This window comes from Gigantopelta aegis, chromosome 11, assembly GCF_016097555.1.
Source record: "Gigantopelta aegis isolate Gae_Host chromosome 11, Gae_host_genome, whole genome shotgun sequence".
Classification (NCBI taxonomy): domain Eukaryota; kingdom Metazoa; phylum Mollusca; class Gastropoda; order Neomphalida; family Peltospiridae; genus Gigantopelta; species Gigantopelta aegis.
Window position 1 is genome coordinate 10,099,794 of NC_054709.1, and position 17,825 is coordinate 10,117,618.

General features: G+C 37.3%; 1 protein-coding gene across 1 annotated transcript; it reads left to right on the plus strand.

Annotated features, from left to right (window-relative positions):
- The first annotated feature begins 1,620 nt into the window (after positions 1-1,620).
- On the plus strand, positions 1,621-15,277 carry LOC121385259 (cytochrome c oxidase subunit NDUFA4-like). The gene is made up of 4 exons (XM_041515866.1): positions 1,621-1,780; positions 5,019-5,107; positions 9,128-9,188; positions 10,614-15,277. The coding sequence occupies exons 1-4, from the start codon at positions 1,721-1,723 to the stop codon at positions 10,680-10,682; spliced, it is 279 nt and encodes a 92-aa protein (XP_041371800.1). The 5' UTR covers positions 1,621-1,720; the 3' UTR covers positions 10,683-15,277.
- Positions 15,278-17,825: the final 2,548 nt, after the last annotated feature.

Below are 17,825 nucleotides of genomic sequence, written 5' to 3' on the forward strand. Positions count from 1 at the left end.
TCGCTTGATGGGCGATCGATCGAGGATCGATTCCCGTAGGTGACCCCATTGGGCTATTTCTCGTTTCAGCCAGTGCTCTACAACTGGTGTAACACAGGCCGTGGGATGTACTATCCTGTCTGTGGGATGGTGCATATAAAATATTCCTTGCTGCTAATCGAAAAGAGTAGCCCATGAAGTGGCGACAGCGAGTTTCCTCTCTCTATATCTGTGTAGTCCTTAACCATATGTCTGACGCCATACAGGCCTGACATTGTGTTGAGTGCGTCGTTAAATAAAACAAATCCCTTCTTCAATGCGCGTGGGCAAGATGTAGCCCAGTGGTAAAGCGCTCGCTTGATGCGCGGTCGGTTTGGGATCGATCCCCGTCGGTGGGCCCATTGGGCTATTTCTCGCTCCAGCCACTGCACCACGACTGGTACATCAAAGGCCGTGGTATGTGCTATCCTGTCTATGGGATGGTGCATATTAAAGATTCCATGCTGCTAATCGAAAAGAGTAGCTCCCTCGGACATATATGGTTAAGGACCACACAGATATTGAAGGAGAAAACCCGCTGTCGCCAATTTATGGGCTACTCTTTTGGATTAGCAGCAAGGGATCCTTTTATATGCACCATCCCACAGATAGGATGGCACATACAATGGCCTTTGATCTACCAGTCGTGGTGCTCTGGCTGGAGCGAGTTTTGGAATTAATTTAATATATTACAACTTCTGAAGAGATGTAACTCGTGCTCTCTAAATTGTTTTGCATTCTCAGAGTTATTCCCCTTATTGCCCAAAGACTACGAATACATTCGAACATAAAGTACGAACTCGCTTACACATGGATATTGACAGATTTCATTCCATTGCATTATGCTTATATTCAAGTAAGGTTCAAGCACGCTGTCCTGTTTAGTGAGATAAGAGTCAGCGTAGTAGTCTAAGTACGCTTACACTTACTCATTGAGTCCTTAAACTCCCAGCCGGTACCGCGATGCGAACCCAGTACCTGTCTGATACATAACCATTTCACCGCCAAGGTCGGTAGTGACAGACGGAATAATGTGGCCACAGATCAACCGGAAATTTGTCCGCGCAAGTAGTCTGTTGTTTGACTGATTATTTCATGGCAAACAGCTTTGAAGTGACAACTATCAGACTGAAGTTGACAGGGGAGAGCATCATGCCATGTAGTTTCTAAACGTGTAACTTGCTGACATTGAAGACTTGTTTGTTGTAATTCCGGCCCATGCAAAAGTAGTGCTTTTTGTGTAAAATGGGTGTACTTCGGCCAGGTTTAGTGGGTGAGTTTGTTTAAACCAATATCCTGAGAGAAAGAGCTTGGCAACAGGGGTTGTCCTTTTGAGGGTATTTTCCCCCCAGACAGGCAAAGGTACATACTGTATGTATTACAAAAATCCGTGGGCCTGCTGATATTAATAAAAAATGTTTCCACTAATACTATATAGAAACATATAGCGTAATTAATTGTGGTTGTGTGGCCATGTAAGAAGTATTTTTGAAAGACGTTCAAAATTGTTCTTTGAGACCACTCGGAACATCTCGGCAATTTACGTATAACCCGCACTATTTCTTTGACATGAACTATTTTTCATATGCGGATGCGGTGACTACGCAGTTGGTATAAGTGTTTTCACAGGCATTGATAGAGGGTTTTGTGTTTGCAAGTTCGCATATTATTATTTGTATAATTGTTAAAAGTAACAGCAACCATGGTGCATCTCAATTTTATGCCTGGCATGAAACTGTCTTCTTTGAAGGCTCACAAATCGGTAAATATGCACGATATCTGATCTTATACGATATGTTTACGTTGATTTCCACGTGAGTTGTAAGCGTGTCCTTGACCACTGCGCAGGGGTCGAAATTGTCTGAAATCGTGTCAGATATTTTTGTTGTCTGCCAACAGGTCTCTCTCTCACTCTCTCTCTCTCTCTCTCTCTCTCTCTCTCTCTCTCTCTCTCTCTCTCTCTTCTCTCTCTCAGTAGGGGCGGGACAGCCCTGTGTGTGTCACCCTGTGGTATAGCCCGAGTACTCTGACTGTAAGAGAGCTAGACGGACATTTGGACATAAACATGCTCTCATTACAGTCAGAGACCAACCTATGTCTTTTTTTGGCAATTCCTGACTACCAGACGGTAGGCAACGAGTCCCGCTCTAATACCACAACAATCCTATGTTTGACGTCAAATACCTTTACATCAATCATTTTCGAGTTAAGTGATACAAAAAAATCCACATATTAATCACTAATACACTTACTACAGAAAGAAACCCGACAGCACCCACATTCAGCTACGCTTCGTGACACTCCGTCACAACAATTGCAAAGCTCGGCGATCTATTTCGAGACGTAGACCACGTGATCGCGCACTGGGCGATTCCGCCTTGTGCAGCAGTTACAGGGGCCGTCTCATATCAAGCGGTTATTATTTTCATAAACAAATCGTCAGTCAAAAAAGAACTTGTAAATCAGTGACAAATATCATTGTCGTACTGTTAACTGCCAATGCGTATTGTTGGGTAATCTCATTAATTGTGGCTACATTCTACGCTGAAAAAAGTTCTAAACCTTTTTTTAAAACTCCCACACACCCTCTCGTTCTGAGTACAGTTTGTGGCCCTGATCAGAAATCGTGGTAGCGTACTTGAACATCAAACTGATATAAGCAGGTTAATTCCCGACATCGGACCTGGCAGTCATTTGTGGCCATACATGCATACGGCGAAACTCGTCGACATCGGTCCCTAGGCGTCAGCTTGTCTACTATGACGGAACTCCTGTCTACAACTGATCATTGAGTATTGTGTTACAGAATCGGTCTTTGTTCAGTTGTTGAAAACAATTGGGCTGTGTTCTACGTAGGTTAATTCATTGTCAATAATTATTAACTACCATACATATATGTGATTTACATTTGCTTGGATAAAACGATCGTTCATATGAAATTAGTTATTAAGCAAACAGAATACTTACAACCAACCCAAAACAAAATTTGAACTATTTTTATTACTTAATTTACTAGTATCCTACCGCGTTTTTCTTCTTTATTTTTCTTTTTGCTTTTTAATGAGATATTACACCACAGTTTCACATTTGAGTCATTTCCGCATATTTCTTAGGGAGTGGGTTTCAGCTCAGTCGTTTGAGTGTTCGCGTCGCAGGATCGAACAACCTCGATGGATCCATTCAACCAATTGATTTCTTTGTCGTTCCAACTAATGCACCAGAACTGGTCAGTGGCCTGTGGGAAAGTACATATAAAAGATCCATTGCTAATGTAGCGGGTTTCTTCTCCAATACTCATATCAGAGTTACCAAATGTTGGACATCCAATAGCTAGTGATTAATTAATCAATGTGCTCTAGTGGTGTCGTTGAACAAAACAAATTTCAATATTTTTTAGTTTGATCTGAATAGCAAAACAACTATAAGATAAGTTTTAAAGATCGAATGAGCTATGCACCGATTCAATTTTGATTTTGCAGTAACAAGCATTGCCATCCTTCCCCTTAACGCCTCGGAATACATCTTATGATACCCCATCCCCTCAAGAGCGTTACGTAATTGTTGAGAGAAAAAAACACACACACACACACACTCTACTACTGTACTAATGACTAATTCATAAAACATAAAATAATCAAATTAAATTACTACTTACTTTCATAAGAGGAGGCAGTACGTAGCACATACTTTTGCCGTATCCTGTCGATAACACCCAAATGTATCCTTCAAATTCAAAATGGAATCAATAATGTGTAATTGTTTTGGTTTAATGACGTAATGAAATCCAAATTCATCCAAAACGGCATTAGCCAACTCTTCCATGTTGTAACTTCGCTTGATATGAGACGGCCCCTGTAACTGCTGTACACGGCGGAATCGCCCAGTGCGCGATCACGTGGTCTACGTCTCGAAATAGATCGCCGAGCTTTGCAATTGTTGCGACGGAGTGTCACGAAGCGTAGCTGAATGTGGGTGCTGTCGGGTTTCTTTCTGTATTAAGTGTATTAGTGATTAATATGTGGATTTTTTTGTATCACTTAACTCGAAAATGATTGATGTAAAGGTATTTGACGTCAAACATAGGATTGTTGTGGTATTAGAGCGGGACTCGTTGCCTACTGTTTGGTAGTCAGGAATTGCCAAAAAAAGACATAGGTTGGTCTCTGACTGTAATGAGAGCGTGTTTATGTCCAAATGTCCGTCTAGCTCTCTTACAGTCAGAGTACTCGGGCTACCTGTGGTAAAGCACTTGCTTCATTCACCCTGGTTTGGGGTCGATGGTGGGCAATTTCTCATTTACGCCAGTGCACCACAACTGGTATATCAAAGGCTGTGGTATGTGCTATCCTGTGTTGTATGGTGCATATAAAAGATCCCTTTCTACAAATGGAAAACTGTTTCATGTTTTCTCTAAGACTAGTTAAATTGCCCAATGATAGAGACATCCAATAGCCGATGATTAATTTTTTGATGCACTCTAGCATTATTTTTAAACAAAGCAAATAAACTTAACTTAGGCCAAAAAAATATAAAAAAAAGAGTTGGTGATCATCCTTTTGATCACACAAATCAGGGATGGGGGGAGGTTTTTATTGTTTTGTTTTTTTTCTGTGAAAATTTTTATAAAACCCCAGAGACCATTTTGTTTGCGGGAGTAGCACTACTAGCAGCCACCAGCATATGCTCCTATATGTTGTAGTTCTGTCACTGGCCGCCAGATGGACCTGGTGATGGTTTAACCCGTTACAGTGCTTACGAAAGTTGAATTGCTGCTATCTCAACAGGTTTTTAACAAAATTAAAAAATAAAATAAATTCGAGGGGCGGGCACATTTTCAGGTACAGGCAGGGACGATCACCAACTTTTTTTTTTATTTGGCCTTAAGTGTGCAAGATTAAATTGCTATACGTTTTGTTACATCTTAGAATTTCATTCTTCTTTTGACTGATTGATTTTTGCTTTGAGTATGTTTTGCTTACTTTTATGCTTTAATGTTGCAGCTGGTCCCGCTGTTTGCATGTATTGGAGTTGGGTTTTTTGGTGCCATGTTCTACCTGGCTAGATTGGCCACCCAAGGACCTGATGTGTGGTGAGTGTTTGGAAGACCAGGACTCGATATTATGGATCTATTAGTCTGAAACAAGGGTGGGGAAAAGCCCTTTTTTCCCGGTCTGGGACCGATTCTCGATCTCTGTGACCGAAATTATTTTTCAAAAACGTGCATTTGCCGGTCCCACTTTTGTCATTCTTGTCGCTCCGAAGCACCTGTCCGTTTCTATTATAGGAACAAATTCCTATCCGCCAATTGGATCAGCCTGCCCAGATATTGGCATCTTGTGCATGATTTAAAATAATAACAAATAAATAAATAGTGGTCAAAATTGACTGGTGTTTCTGACGTCTGTGATTTTAAAGTCTGCCATAAGTCGGAGCTACAATCAATCTACTGCCACTAGGCTAGACATTTGTCAAAGCCGCTGTGCTGGTCACGAGATAAAACCGACGTTAACAATAGCATCATTCTGGTGAGAAGGCAATGGGGGCTACCAAGGTATTACACTCCAATTAAAACAAAGGACCCAGAGTTTGCAACTGGTCACAATCAACCACATGTTAACCCCTGTGTACGGAGCTCTGTCGGGTCGAGTGTTGAGTCCGAGGCAAGAGGCTTTGTGATAAATACAAACTGCTTTGAAATAGCATAAAAATATACTTAACCTAGTAAATGTGTTTTTGTTGACTGTTCAATGTAGTGTATCTAATTATAAAGGCTTTAAAATTTAAAAAAAGGTTACACCCTCTTTTTAAAAAAAAAAGTGGGAGTGAGTTGGAATAGCTAAACCGGCTATCTTTAGAGCCAGGAGAGGTCAAATGTCATCCAATCGGCGATAACGTCATTAATTGCTTTGTCAGCTCAAGTTGTCAAACGCTCCAACGGTGTTATTGTTTATTAATTTTCAGGACTACTGAATACTGGTACTTTTTATACATATATGGGAGTTAAAATGCATAACTTTTATTCCTTTTTTATATTATTTATTCCATTATGTAAAATAAATATAATAATATTTTTTTTGCTGATGGGATCAAACATTTTGTTTTTCTTTCATGTTTTGATGTTTATCATTTCGCGTTCATGATTCAAGATAAAAATATACAAATGCCACTATGATTTTGTTTTTAGAACACTATTTGGCAAATATCACCTTTTAAATGATTTTATAACTCGTTCTTCTTATCCCTCTACCCCCCTAAGTATGACATCAACGTGGGACCGAGTCTCCCCCACCCCTGGTCTGAAAGGGTTTCGTATTTTCTCCCTATTTGGGGTATTGAATTAGCAATATCAACTGGGTATTGCAATTGCATTAAACACTGCAAATGACGTAGTTCTAGGCCTGGATTTGAACTAGAGACCATCAAGACTCGGGTCGAGTACTCCAGCCACTCTACCATGCAGTGGATCAACAAGTGAAACTGCATTTTAATACTTTTTAATAAATTGCTTACTTGTGGCATTTTTGAGGCCACTCTACCATGCAGTGGATCAACAAGTGAAACTGCATTTTAATACTTTTAATAAATTGCTTACTTGTGGCATTTTTTAGGCTGCCAACAGCAAATTTAAAAATAGTAAACAAACAAATATAAAAACCGAACATTATCCATTCTACCGACTCGTGCCAGCCAGTTCTCCACAACTGGTGTAGCAAAGGCTGTGGTATGTACTATCCATAATCCTGTCAGTGGGATGGTGCATATAAAAATCCCTTGTTGCTAATCGAAAAGAATAGCCCATGAAGTGGCGACAGCGGGTTTCCTCTCAACAGCTGTGTGGTCCTTAACCATGTGTCCGACACCATTTAACTGTAAATAAAATGTGTTGAGTGTGTCATTCAGTAGACAGCAATCATTTTTATCCAGTGGAAAAATAACTGCCATCAGTAATACTAACACCCCTAACCTCAGGACTCTCTTTAACTTAACGACTGCACTTCAACAATTATACAACCAATGTCTCTTCCTCAACATTTTGTAACACGTCATTTGACCTACCACTACCAGTTAGGAACGGCTCTGTCATCTGTTAGGTCAGTGTTACGTTATTGATCTAGAACAGTCCCAATGTTGTTTGTAAAAAATAATATACAAACTCCTACGAATTCTGTCATTACAAAGGACTTTATTCCAAATATGGGATACCATAATAAACCCACCATAATTTTAGACACCATCATAAATAAATGCATAACAAGTTGTCAAGTAGACTGTGTGCGTGCATCCAGAATTCCAAGAGTAAAAATAATCTGACCCCGATAGCTCTGATTTAATTAAATAGTTGGCAATGATTACTGTACAGTACTATAGTTTGTACATATATACATTTATATTTATAACAGATGTATATTCATTAACCTCTGGCTGAAATACAAATATTTAAATGCAGTTTTATTTGATATTTTTTAAAGATGAAAAAGGAAATATAATAGATGTATAAAAAAAAAAAAAAAAAAAAATTGGTAAAGGAGACCTAAACCTATCTTACATACCTATTATCATTTCTTCTCTTTCTTTTATTGTTCCGTCTGCTTTTGAAATTATAGGAACAGTATAAATGATTTAGCTTTATCATACATTGTAATCTTATCAGATGTTGTACAAGTGGACCGTTTCTAATCAATAATAAATTAAATAGGCAAAGGAGTTCTGATCGGATTGGTACGTCTTCAAAGATGTCTATTAAACCAGTGTATTGTTCTATAGCAAAGATAAGTACCAGTCATATATTAAAAGCTTGCATGAACGCTACCGTGCTCGTCACATTTGTTATTTTTCTGTTATTATTAAACGGGTCTTTCTATCAGCTACACACGGTAAATAATGGCAATCAATATACAAAATTATTTTACATGCGCTCTTTGTTAAGTGTAAGATGCGTTATTTTTCACTCTCGTCAGATTGAAATTACGCGTGCTGTACGAGCGCGATCGCACCCTCGCGCACCTTAAAAGGCACGGTCTGGGTGTATCTTATCTGCTAGTATTTAACACAAGTATTTTTAAATATGTCTACATACAGCAAAATAACCTTTCAGTCAGTGATTTACTGCAAAAGTCACTGAACAAAAATCTGCATGGCACTGATTGAGGAATGGTGCTGCACCATGCTAATACAAGCTAGGGAAAATTCTATATAAAATGGTAGAAAATTAAATTATTATTTTGAATATAATTGTTAGTACGCTTGCAGGGCTAGCTCTGGGCGAGCAACATTTTTGGCCATGTTATCTGTTAAACTTGAAAAGTTGCAGAAATCAACAATTGTTTTCTAAAAAAAAATGTCCATTATTATCTGAAATTGTTTTCATCAAATTAAAATAAAATTCACCAACTGCATTAAAAATTCACAATTGGCGAATTTGGTAAATGCCATAGCTAGCCATGCGGTGTAATTGAAGACCGTACTACAATCTTTACTTTACACAAGACAAATTAATAACTATTTTTCTCATCTGACTTCGGGACTACCCCGTTGATATTTCAAACATGTACCCACTTGGACACACAGCATTTTTCTTGCCAAGAACAATGATATTTTCAGGACATAATCGCTAGTTTGTGTCATGGTAAAATTCAAACGATGCATCTTTGAATGTTATCTTAATGTATGTTATAAACATTTATTTAAAGTTAAGATTTTTGTTTTAATGGAATTTATTTTTCATATACATACAATGAGATGAGTTTGATGGGGCGAGACATTTAACTTGGCGGCAATTGTTGTGTTTATGATATTGTTTTACATATTCCTGAACAGGGTTTCTGCCAGAGGGTAAAACGGGTATGGTGTCGTACCCTTTTTTTTCTCTTTTTTTTTAAGTTAACCTATTGACAAAACCAATGACTATTATCATTACTGTATGATTTTCTTAACCATAACCCTAAACATTAGTCATTTTCTTTCGGGGGGGGGGGGGGGGGTGCACTAGTCCCTCAGTTGACTATGGTTGCATTCAATTCCATAGCGCCATACCCAAATATTTCTTTCTGGCGGAAACACTACTGAATAGTCGACTGTACTAATTATAATTTATATATACTCATTTCAGCTTTGATAAGAAAAATAGCCCACATCCCAATCTGAAACTGGATCCGACAACACAGTACAAGGTATGGTTTTGTGAGTTCTGGTTTTTGTGGAACTGTTTCCTGCTTAAATAGCGAGGTATGAGATTTACCTAGGTTTCACCATATAAAGAAAGCAGTACACAAGGGTGAAACTCAACCCGGAACCCCGAGTACCCTTACAGTAGGATGCCAAATCGTGCCACTGTATTGCATAATACACATTCGACTTTGTTTTCCCGCCATGTCTCACAGCCCCATAATGTAATCATATGGCAAAATGACAATGTGAAAAACAATGTATACTTAAATAAGAGTGTTCTTCCTTGTACGGGTACTTGAGTCATGTCATTGGACTCTAGTCTTACTAGACTCGGCCCATCCTCAAGTAGTCTTGGATACCCTGTCCCTTATTGCTTTACACAGGATTTGCCACAGTTTACAGGCTCGAAACTCGCCAAAAAATATAGTGGTCCAAAAAATTATAATGGATGTTGGCAAATTAAGGTAAGCGAACCATGAACCACGAGCAAGATTTTAATGGGGAATAAATATATGCAATACAAATATTAATAGTGGCTCATATGTTATAGTTCTAAAGGAAATCGTCCAAATAATACTATTGGTTGCTATTGGCGACCTGGCCACAGGCCATTTCGAGCCCTGGTTTAACAACAGCACCCTTTCTAGACGCAGGATTTATTTGGTAGAAAACAATTATTTTTTTAATTGTATTGAGTTTCCGTGAGCATATACAACCTTCCTCCAAAATCTGTTATGCCAGGTTTTCGTGGACTGGAAAATGTAACGTTATGTGCCATAACCAGCATGCTTAACATCAATACCAGTTCTTCATATTATTATTTTTTATTGGCAGGAAGGATTGGGTATTTCCGAAAATAAATGTGTGCAAACTAGATTCATTTTTAATTTCGAATTTGATCCTTTGAAAATAAAACTGTTTTACAGTAATATACTTGTTGAAAGTTGCCGTTTGGCCATAATGCCCTCAAAAAGAAATGGAAAATGAGTGAATAGTCATGAATTTATGGCCATATGCCATATAACCATACTTAAAATGTGTTAAAATAAGTTCCTTCCTTATTTCCCCCATGTACATCGTGCTTATAATGGGTGTGAGCGGGACATAGCTCAGTGGTAAAGTGCTTACCTGATGGATGGTCTAGGATCAATCTCTATAGGTGGACCGGTTGAGCTATTTCTCGTACCTGCCAGTGCACCATGACTGGTATATCAAAGACTGTAGTATGTGCTGTCATGTCTGTGGGAAATTGCATATATATATAAAAGATCTGCCACATGTTTGACATGCAATAACCGATGATTAACAAATAAATGTGCTCTTGTGATGTCATTAAACAAAACCAAAAAAACTTTATAGTGTGTGTTTAATGCATTGTTACTAATAACTGTCGTGTTTGATGTTTATTGGTGTTACTCTATTTGCAGTTCTATTCTCCATTGAGAGATTATTCCAAGGAATCTTTCCCCCCTGAGCGACCCAACCTTGACGAGTAAGTCTGAAGATACAATGAAAAAAGACCCGACATGGAGTTGATGAATCGAAACAAGAGCCAATAAGAACTACCTCACCAAAACAAGCATTAACTCATTGTTAGGGGTGTCACGATTCACCTACATCATGATACATAGCCAGCCATACCTCATTCACATTGTTTTCCCCATAAAACAAGAGCCAATAAGAACTACTTCGCCAGAACCAGCATTAACTCATTGTTAATGGTGTCACGATTCAACTACCTTACAATACATAGCCAGTGATACCGGATTCACATTGTTTTCCCCATAAAATAAGAAGTGAATTAAAAATAAGGAAAACTCGATTTAAACACTTTTAATGTGGAAATATTACAACATAGGCATATTGATATAAACAGCAATTTTTTTTCTGTCCACTATCATTTTTTTTTAAAGGAAATATGTTGTCAATAGGTATATACTAGTTCAAACTGGTGTTGGTAATTGAATGCAGAATTAATATAGGAATCACTGATGCCATATAACTGTAAATAAAATGGGTTGAGTGTGTCGTTAAATAAAATGGGTTGAGTGTGTCGTTAAATAAAATGGGTTGAGTGTGTCGTTAAATAAAATATTTCCTTTAAAGGGACAGACCCTAGTTACAGCCCACGAAAATGCAGCTTTAAAGGGACTGACCCTAGTTACAGCCCACGAAAATGCAGCTTTAAAGGGACAGACCCTAGTTACAGCCCACGAAAATGTAGCTTTAAAGGGACAGACCCTAGTTACAGCCCACGAAAATGCAGCTTTAAAGGGACAGACCCTAGTTACAGCCCACGAAAATGCAGCTTTAAAGGGACTGACCCTAGTTACAGCCCACGAAAATGTAGCTTTAAAGGGACAGACCCTAGTTACAGCCCACGAAAATGCAGCTTTAAAGGGACAGACCCTAGTTACAGCCCACGAAAATGCAGCTTTAAAGGGACTGACCCTAGTTACAGCCCACGAAAATGTAGCTTTAAAGGGACAGACCCTAGTTACAGCCCACAAAAATGCAGCTTTAAAGGGACTGACCCTAGTTACAGCCCACGAAAATGCAGCTTTAAAGGGACAGACCCTAGTTACAGCCCACGAAAATGCACTCTTAAGTTTTGTTAGTCTACAAACTTGTAACACATTTGGATAAAGTTACAATTGAGTGAAACATTAGTCTGTGACTTTGAAATGGTGAAATACCCTCTAAAAATACAGTAAAACTTGACTCAATAACTGTTACTTCTCAGACGCACGTGCATTTTTAAACATACATTAAAAGCACCAGAATGAACAAAACCACTGTTCCATGTATGGAAATGGATACTAAAATCCAAGTAAAGTATGATTTCAAATATGGCTCCAATAGTAAAAAATGTGCCTTAAAAACTAGGGCATGTCCCGTTAATATAGGAATTGATACATGGTTAAAAAAGGAATTGATAAAAAAGCAAGGGTATCATGTATCTTATTGTGATGCATCGTGACACCCCTATTAATTATATTTTAGTCTTCAACAAATCTACCTGAAGTGTATACTCATATTTTCTTTTAAGGCCTCTGGAGAATCCCATTTATAGGTTACACAAAACATTTTCAGGTAACGGATTCCACCTTGTGTAACCTGTTAAAATGATGTTAGTTATTTAATGCACTAATGATGAATATGTTGCACAAAATTACATTTGCACAAGAAATGCACAATTAGTTAGCACAATTTTCAGAGGCCTGTTTTTATAAATTATCGATATTAAATTGGTTAAAATCCATAGATGCATTAAAAAAAAAATTCTAAATTTAATCAACAGTTACGTAATGCTTAAGCTTTTAGTTGAACCATGTATTTCACACACAGGTGAACAGTATCTCATGCTCGCCCGTTATCATTTTGCAGATTGTTTATTTCTTTTACGTTCATCTAAGTGTGAACTAAAAAAAATATTTGTAAACTGAATCAGCGAAGCAGGTGATTATTTTTGGTCATACCCTGATGAATGTAAACAATAAGGCTTGATAAGACAACGTGTCAATATAAAATGATGTCGTCGGATATGACATTCCCTGACGACGTAATTTTTACGTTCATCATATTAACATCTCCCACTGCTAGGTCTGGACCAATGAGGTGACATTATGTTGTAATGAATGTTAGAAATTTAATTATTTTCTTCATAAAAAGATTTATTTTTATTTTATTTTATGAAACTGCTTTTGTTATGGAAAATTTCTCACCTGACCTCACTTGTAAGCAATATTATAAATTTGGCATTTGAAACTTTTTGTTCTCTTCAAAAGAAATTTACACCGGACAAGTACATTTTAAAATCAACTTGTCCTTCAATGTTTTTACTGATCCGGATAAGTTAAAATAGCGAGGACAACGTTTTTGATTTCTAAAAATGTAACCCCATTATACATTTTTTTAACTTGTCCTCTGCACGAGCACTAACATACATTTCGCTTGTCCCAGCAGATTGTCGAAAACATGCACAGAACCAGCAAATTTTTTGAGATACATGCATTATTGTTATGTTATGTATGGTTATTTAGCTAAGACATTGCTAACATGTTTTATATTCCCAATATTAGCCACAGCAAGAAAGAGGTGTTGGATTGTTTTTAATTTTATGTAAAAATGGTCATTATTATAATATGCTGCTCACTGTTGAGTTGTTGAAAACTGGTATTTCTGTTTTCCAATACAAAGACAGATATTTCTGTTTTCCAGTACATAGACAGATATTTCTGTTTTCCAGTATGTAGTAGTGTTGGTATGAAGTGTCCCTACTGGCAGTAGCTAGTGGGAATATCCCCATTAGCTCAGTTGGTAGAGTGCTGGACTCTTGAAATGACGGTCTATGGTTCGAATCCTCTCAGTGGAGGTTGATTTGTATCTGATACAAGTACATAGACTGATATTTCTGTTTTCCAGTTCATAGATCAAGACTAATTACATTGGACAGTTTATATGGCATGTTAATTCAGCAAAATTAGTTTTGATTAATGAATGTTAAACCCCAGCACAAAAATACACATGGCTGGATTAATTTTATTTTCTCCACAACACCGATGTTTATTTTACGGGTCGGTTTGCCTCTGCGTTTTTTCCTTTTCCTCTCTGGCTACTCCCCAGGCCATTGAGTGACTCGCAATCTTGAAGAACATACAAAACTATTAGCATTTTGCATTACGTAAATGTTGAATAATTCATGTGGAGAAAGTGGCTGGGTCTTCCATTCTTCTCCCTCTGAATTTTATTAACTTTATTCAGAACAACTCCATGTTATAAATATTGTGTTTGCAGTTCACATGGGTGGGTTTTTTTAGCAAGTGTTCGTGTATTGTGTATATATTATTCTGTTCTACTCTGACATTTACTGCCTAAATAATGTTTTATAGATTTTTATGTGGATTATAGATATATAGCTTCAGAATTCAACTCTCTACCTAAATAATGTTTACATGCTTAAATATTTTACAGATTTTTATGTGGATTGTATAGATATATAGTTTCATAATTTAACTCAGGAAAATGGTCGTCATGTTTTTTATTGTATTTAATGGCATTTGACAGTATCATATTTTGGTTACAAAGTATGTACACATTTAATTTTTAATTACATTATATCAAAATGGCAACAATATTCGAAGGTTTTCTTCATTATTAATAGGTTTGTTTAAAATGAAAAACATTTGGGGGTTTTCATTCTTAATGTTCATTAAATAACATGTCAAAAGATTTCATGTATTAAAAAAAAAAAAACTGGAAGGGAAGTAACTCTGCTAACTGTTCAGATCTGTTCAGAAAGCAATGTTTGATGAGCTCATTAATTTTTTTTTTAAATTAATTTATCCTGGCAATGGTAATCCTACAAAATATAACAATGTTAGAGAATTGTATTTACTTAGTTTTCAAATTAGCATTTTGGAAAATGTTCAATGAACTATACATATCCATCGTTAATTTGGCTAAGAGCAGCTTCCTATTATGCTTGAATTTTAGAATGGAATTTATTGTTGGTTATCTAAATTATTGACAAGTAACACAAGACCAACTGTAAACTTTGGAACGGTTGCACATTGTTTTTATTTTATATTGGGGTATGTTTTTTGTAATGTACGTGTATTATCATTATGACATCTCCTAAATGTAGAACTTCCATCTGTATGGTTTATTGTGGAAACGATTAACCATAATGTGAGATTACGGGTATAGTCCACATGATATAACGCACAAAGCCGTATTCAGGGTTTTTTGTTTTATTATATTCATACGCACAAACGATAATCAGGTTTATAGGTTTTATTATGTATGTTAGTTGACTCAAATGTATTGTCATATATAGATGTTTCATGCATCTTGTTTTGACACACTAGCACACAAAGAATTTATTACATTGATGTTTGGGCATTATTTGCCGTTTTGCTGTGGTGGTTGTGACATGAAACCTTTTTGGGGGGTTAGTGGGTAAGAGGATTGTGTTCCAATGTTTAAAGGTAATGTATTTAGATGGATATAATTTGTGTTATATTCAGACAACTTTTGGTATGGATTTTTAAAACAAGTTTTGTGTGAAAATAAAATTCATTTGTAAACATTTGTGATTTGTTATCATTTTAATACTTCATGAAAGAAACTTTTCTCTTTTTTTAAGTCTGAGGTGTTGGAAGATCATGATGCCATCAACTGGTGTAATGGAAGGAAATGTTTTATTTAACGACACACTCGACACATTTTATTTACGGATATATGGCGTCAGACATATGGTCAAGGACCACACAGATATTGAGGGAGGAAACCCGCGGTCACCACTTCATGGGCTACTCTCTTTTGATTAGCAGCAAGGGATCTTTTATATGCACCATCCCACAGACAGAATAGTACATACCACAGCCTTTGATATGCCAGTTGTGGTGCACTGGCTGGAGCGACACATACGAATCGAAAAGAGTAGCAGCGAGGGATCTTTTATATGCACAATCCCATACAGGATAGCACATACCATGGCCTTTGATGTACCAGTTGTGCGCTGGCTGGAGCAACAGACGAATCAAAAAGAGTAGCAGCAAATGATCTTTTATATGCACAATCCCATACAGGATAGCACATACCACGGCCTTTGATGTACCAGTCGTGGTGCGCTGGCTGGTCAACTGGTGTAGGTAACGGTATCGTGGCCATCCCAGCCGGTGTTGAGGGATAGCATCCCCTTTCTCAATTTTCACCAAGAGCAAAACAAAAGTTATATGGACTTGTGCACCGTGTGTGCCTACTCCATCCCTTTCTGGGGACTATTTCTTAAATGTCCGTGAAAGTGAGGGGATCACTCTTATGGCCTGTGGGAATGAAATATACTGGTCAGGATCTGTATGAAGATGTCCAGGGACGTGCTCTCCTTGCCGAAGTACGACATTCTCAACATTCTGAGTACAGGCAGATATTTTACTCTAACCTGCCCCCTCCACCGGACTCGGTGGCGTCGTGGTTAGGGCATCGGTCTACAGGCTGGTAGGTACTGGGTTCGGATCCCAGTCGACGAATGGGATTTTTAATCCAGATACCGACTCCAAACCCTGAGCGAGTGCTCCGCAAGGCTCAATGAGTAGGTGCGAACCACTTGCACCGACCAGTGATCTATAACTGGTTCAACCAAAGGACATGGTTTGTGCTCTCCTGCCTGTGGGAAGCACAAATAAAATTGTGGCGACAGCGGGTTTTCTATATAAAAAAAAAAAAAGTGTCAGAATAACCATATGTTTGACGTCCAATAGCCGATGATGAGATAAAAAAATCAATGTGCTCCTAGTGGCATCGTTAAATAAAACAAACTTACTTTTTTTGCCCCCTCCATCCATTCTATCGAACCCGCTCCTGCCTTCCGCTGTTCCCAGTGAGTACAACAAAACGAAGGCACATTGTAACTTTGTTTATTAACTGTTTTCATATTAAAAGGTATATTCCCGACTTTGCTGCCCAATTTCTTAACCAGAAATTGTCCCATAGGTCGGGTATGTCCCTTTAAAATACAATACATCACATCACAAAATCTGAACAGAATTGCGATCAGCAAGGTCGACTTAACTCTTTTAACTCTTTATTAGTTTCACACACTATTATCACAGCGGTCTTGGCAAAGTCACACGTGTATGAAAGTACATGTACTTCTACCATCAGTACAGGTTTGTCAAAACCAAAAAAAAAACACCAAAAAAAAACCCCATGCTATTCTAGAAATGACCACACCAGACTTTTTGTCCGAAACTAATCGAAGGATACGTAATGAAAATAAAACGCACAATAACTACCCTGAATTTGCTGCCACTCTTAAGATGTCGACTAATGAGTGTCCTTTTCGATTTACTACTCACAAAAATATAAACGTTCTGAAAATTATTACAATGCTAAGAACATAAGCTCACAGAATTTAGACATAGAAACTGGAAAGTATAAAAATTCAAAGTGAAGAAAGATATTGCCCCTTTTGTCCAAAATATGGTCGAGACAGAAATGCACTTTTTACTACATTGTAACACAATCCATGATTATTATTTTTTTAAACTTAATAATTAATAACCATACTAAAAAGATTGCCATCCATGATGTTTACTAATGCTAGATCCTTTAAATATACACGATTGCACTTAGGTAAGTTTATACTTACGGCTCAAATAGTCAGACAAAATAGAATACATACTTAATTTGACATTTGTCAGTTCAATTTTATATTCACTTTTAACATTAATGTTAATTAACTGGATATGTATTCATGTATGTGCATTGCAGTGTAAGTGTGTAGAACACGCTGTGAAAAGATCGGCAATCCAAATAAACGTATTCGTAATCTTTTTTTTATTTTTATTTACTTTACTTTTTTTTTTTTTTTTTTTTTATACGGATTCCAGTTTGGGCAACATACAAAGAGTGGGACGATCAGAAACACACTAAATATATACAGTCAAATAGTATTCTAAATATAAATCTGTTTTCAGTATGTAATTTTAGTCGAACGTTAGAAAATTACATTAGTCAGATACATCTTAGGATGGCGGCAAAGTCAGGACAGACTCTATGAAACAGAAGTTGTTCTAGATACAACCACACTGGGGTAAGACTGTCAACTGGATAGGGGTACCAGGGGCGGCGCA

What these genes read in the sequence shown, in the direction of transcription:
- LOC121385259 (XM_041515866.1), top strand. Translation starts at nt 1,721, where the DNA reads ATGGTGCATCTCAATTTTATGCCTGGCATGAAACTGTCTTCTTTGAAG. An exon ending in CTTTGAAGGCTCACAAATCG is followed by an intron (nt 1,781 to 5,018) that starts GTAAATATGCAC and finishes TTAATGTTGCAG; the next exon opens with CTGGTCCCGCTGTTTGCATG. An exon ending in ACCCAAGGACCTGATGTGTG is followed by an intron (nt 5,108 to 9,127) that starts GTGAGTGTTTGG and finishes TACTCATTTCAG; the next exon opens with CTTTGATAAGAAAAATAGCC.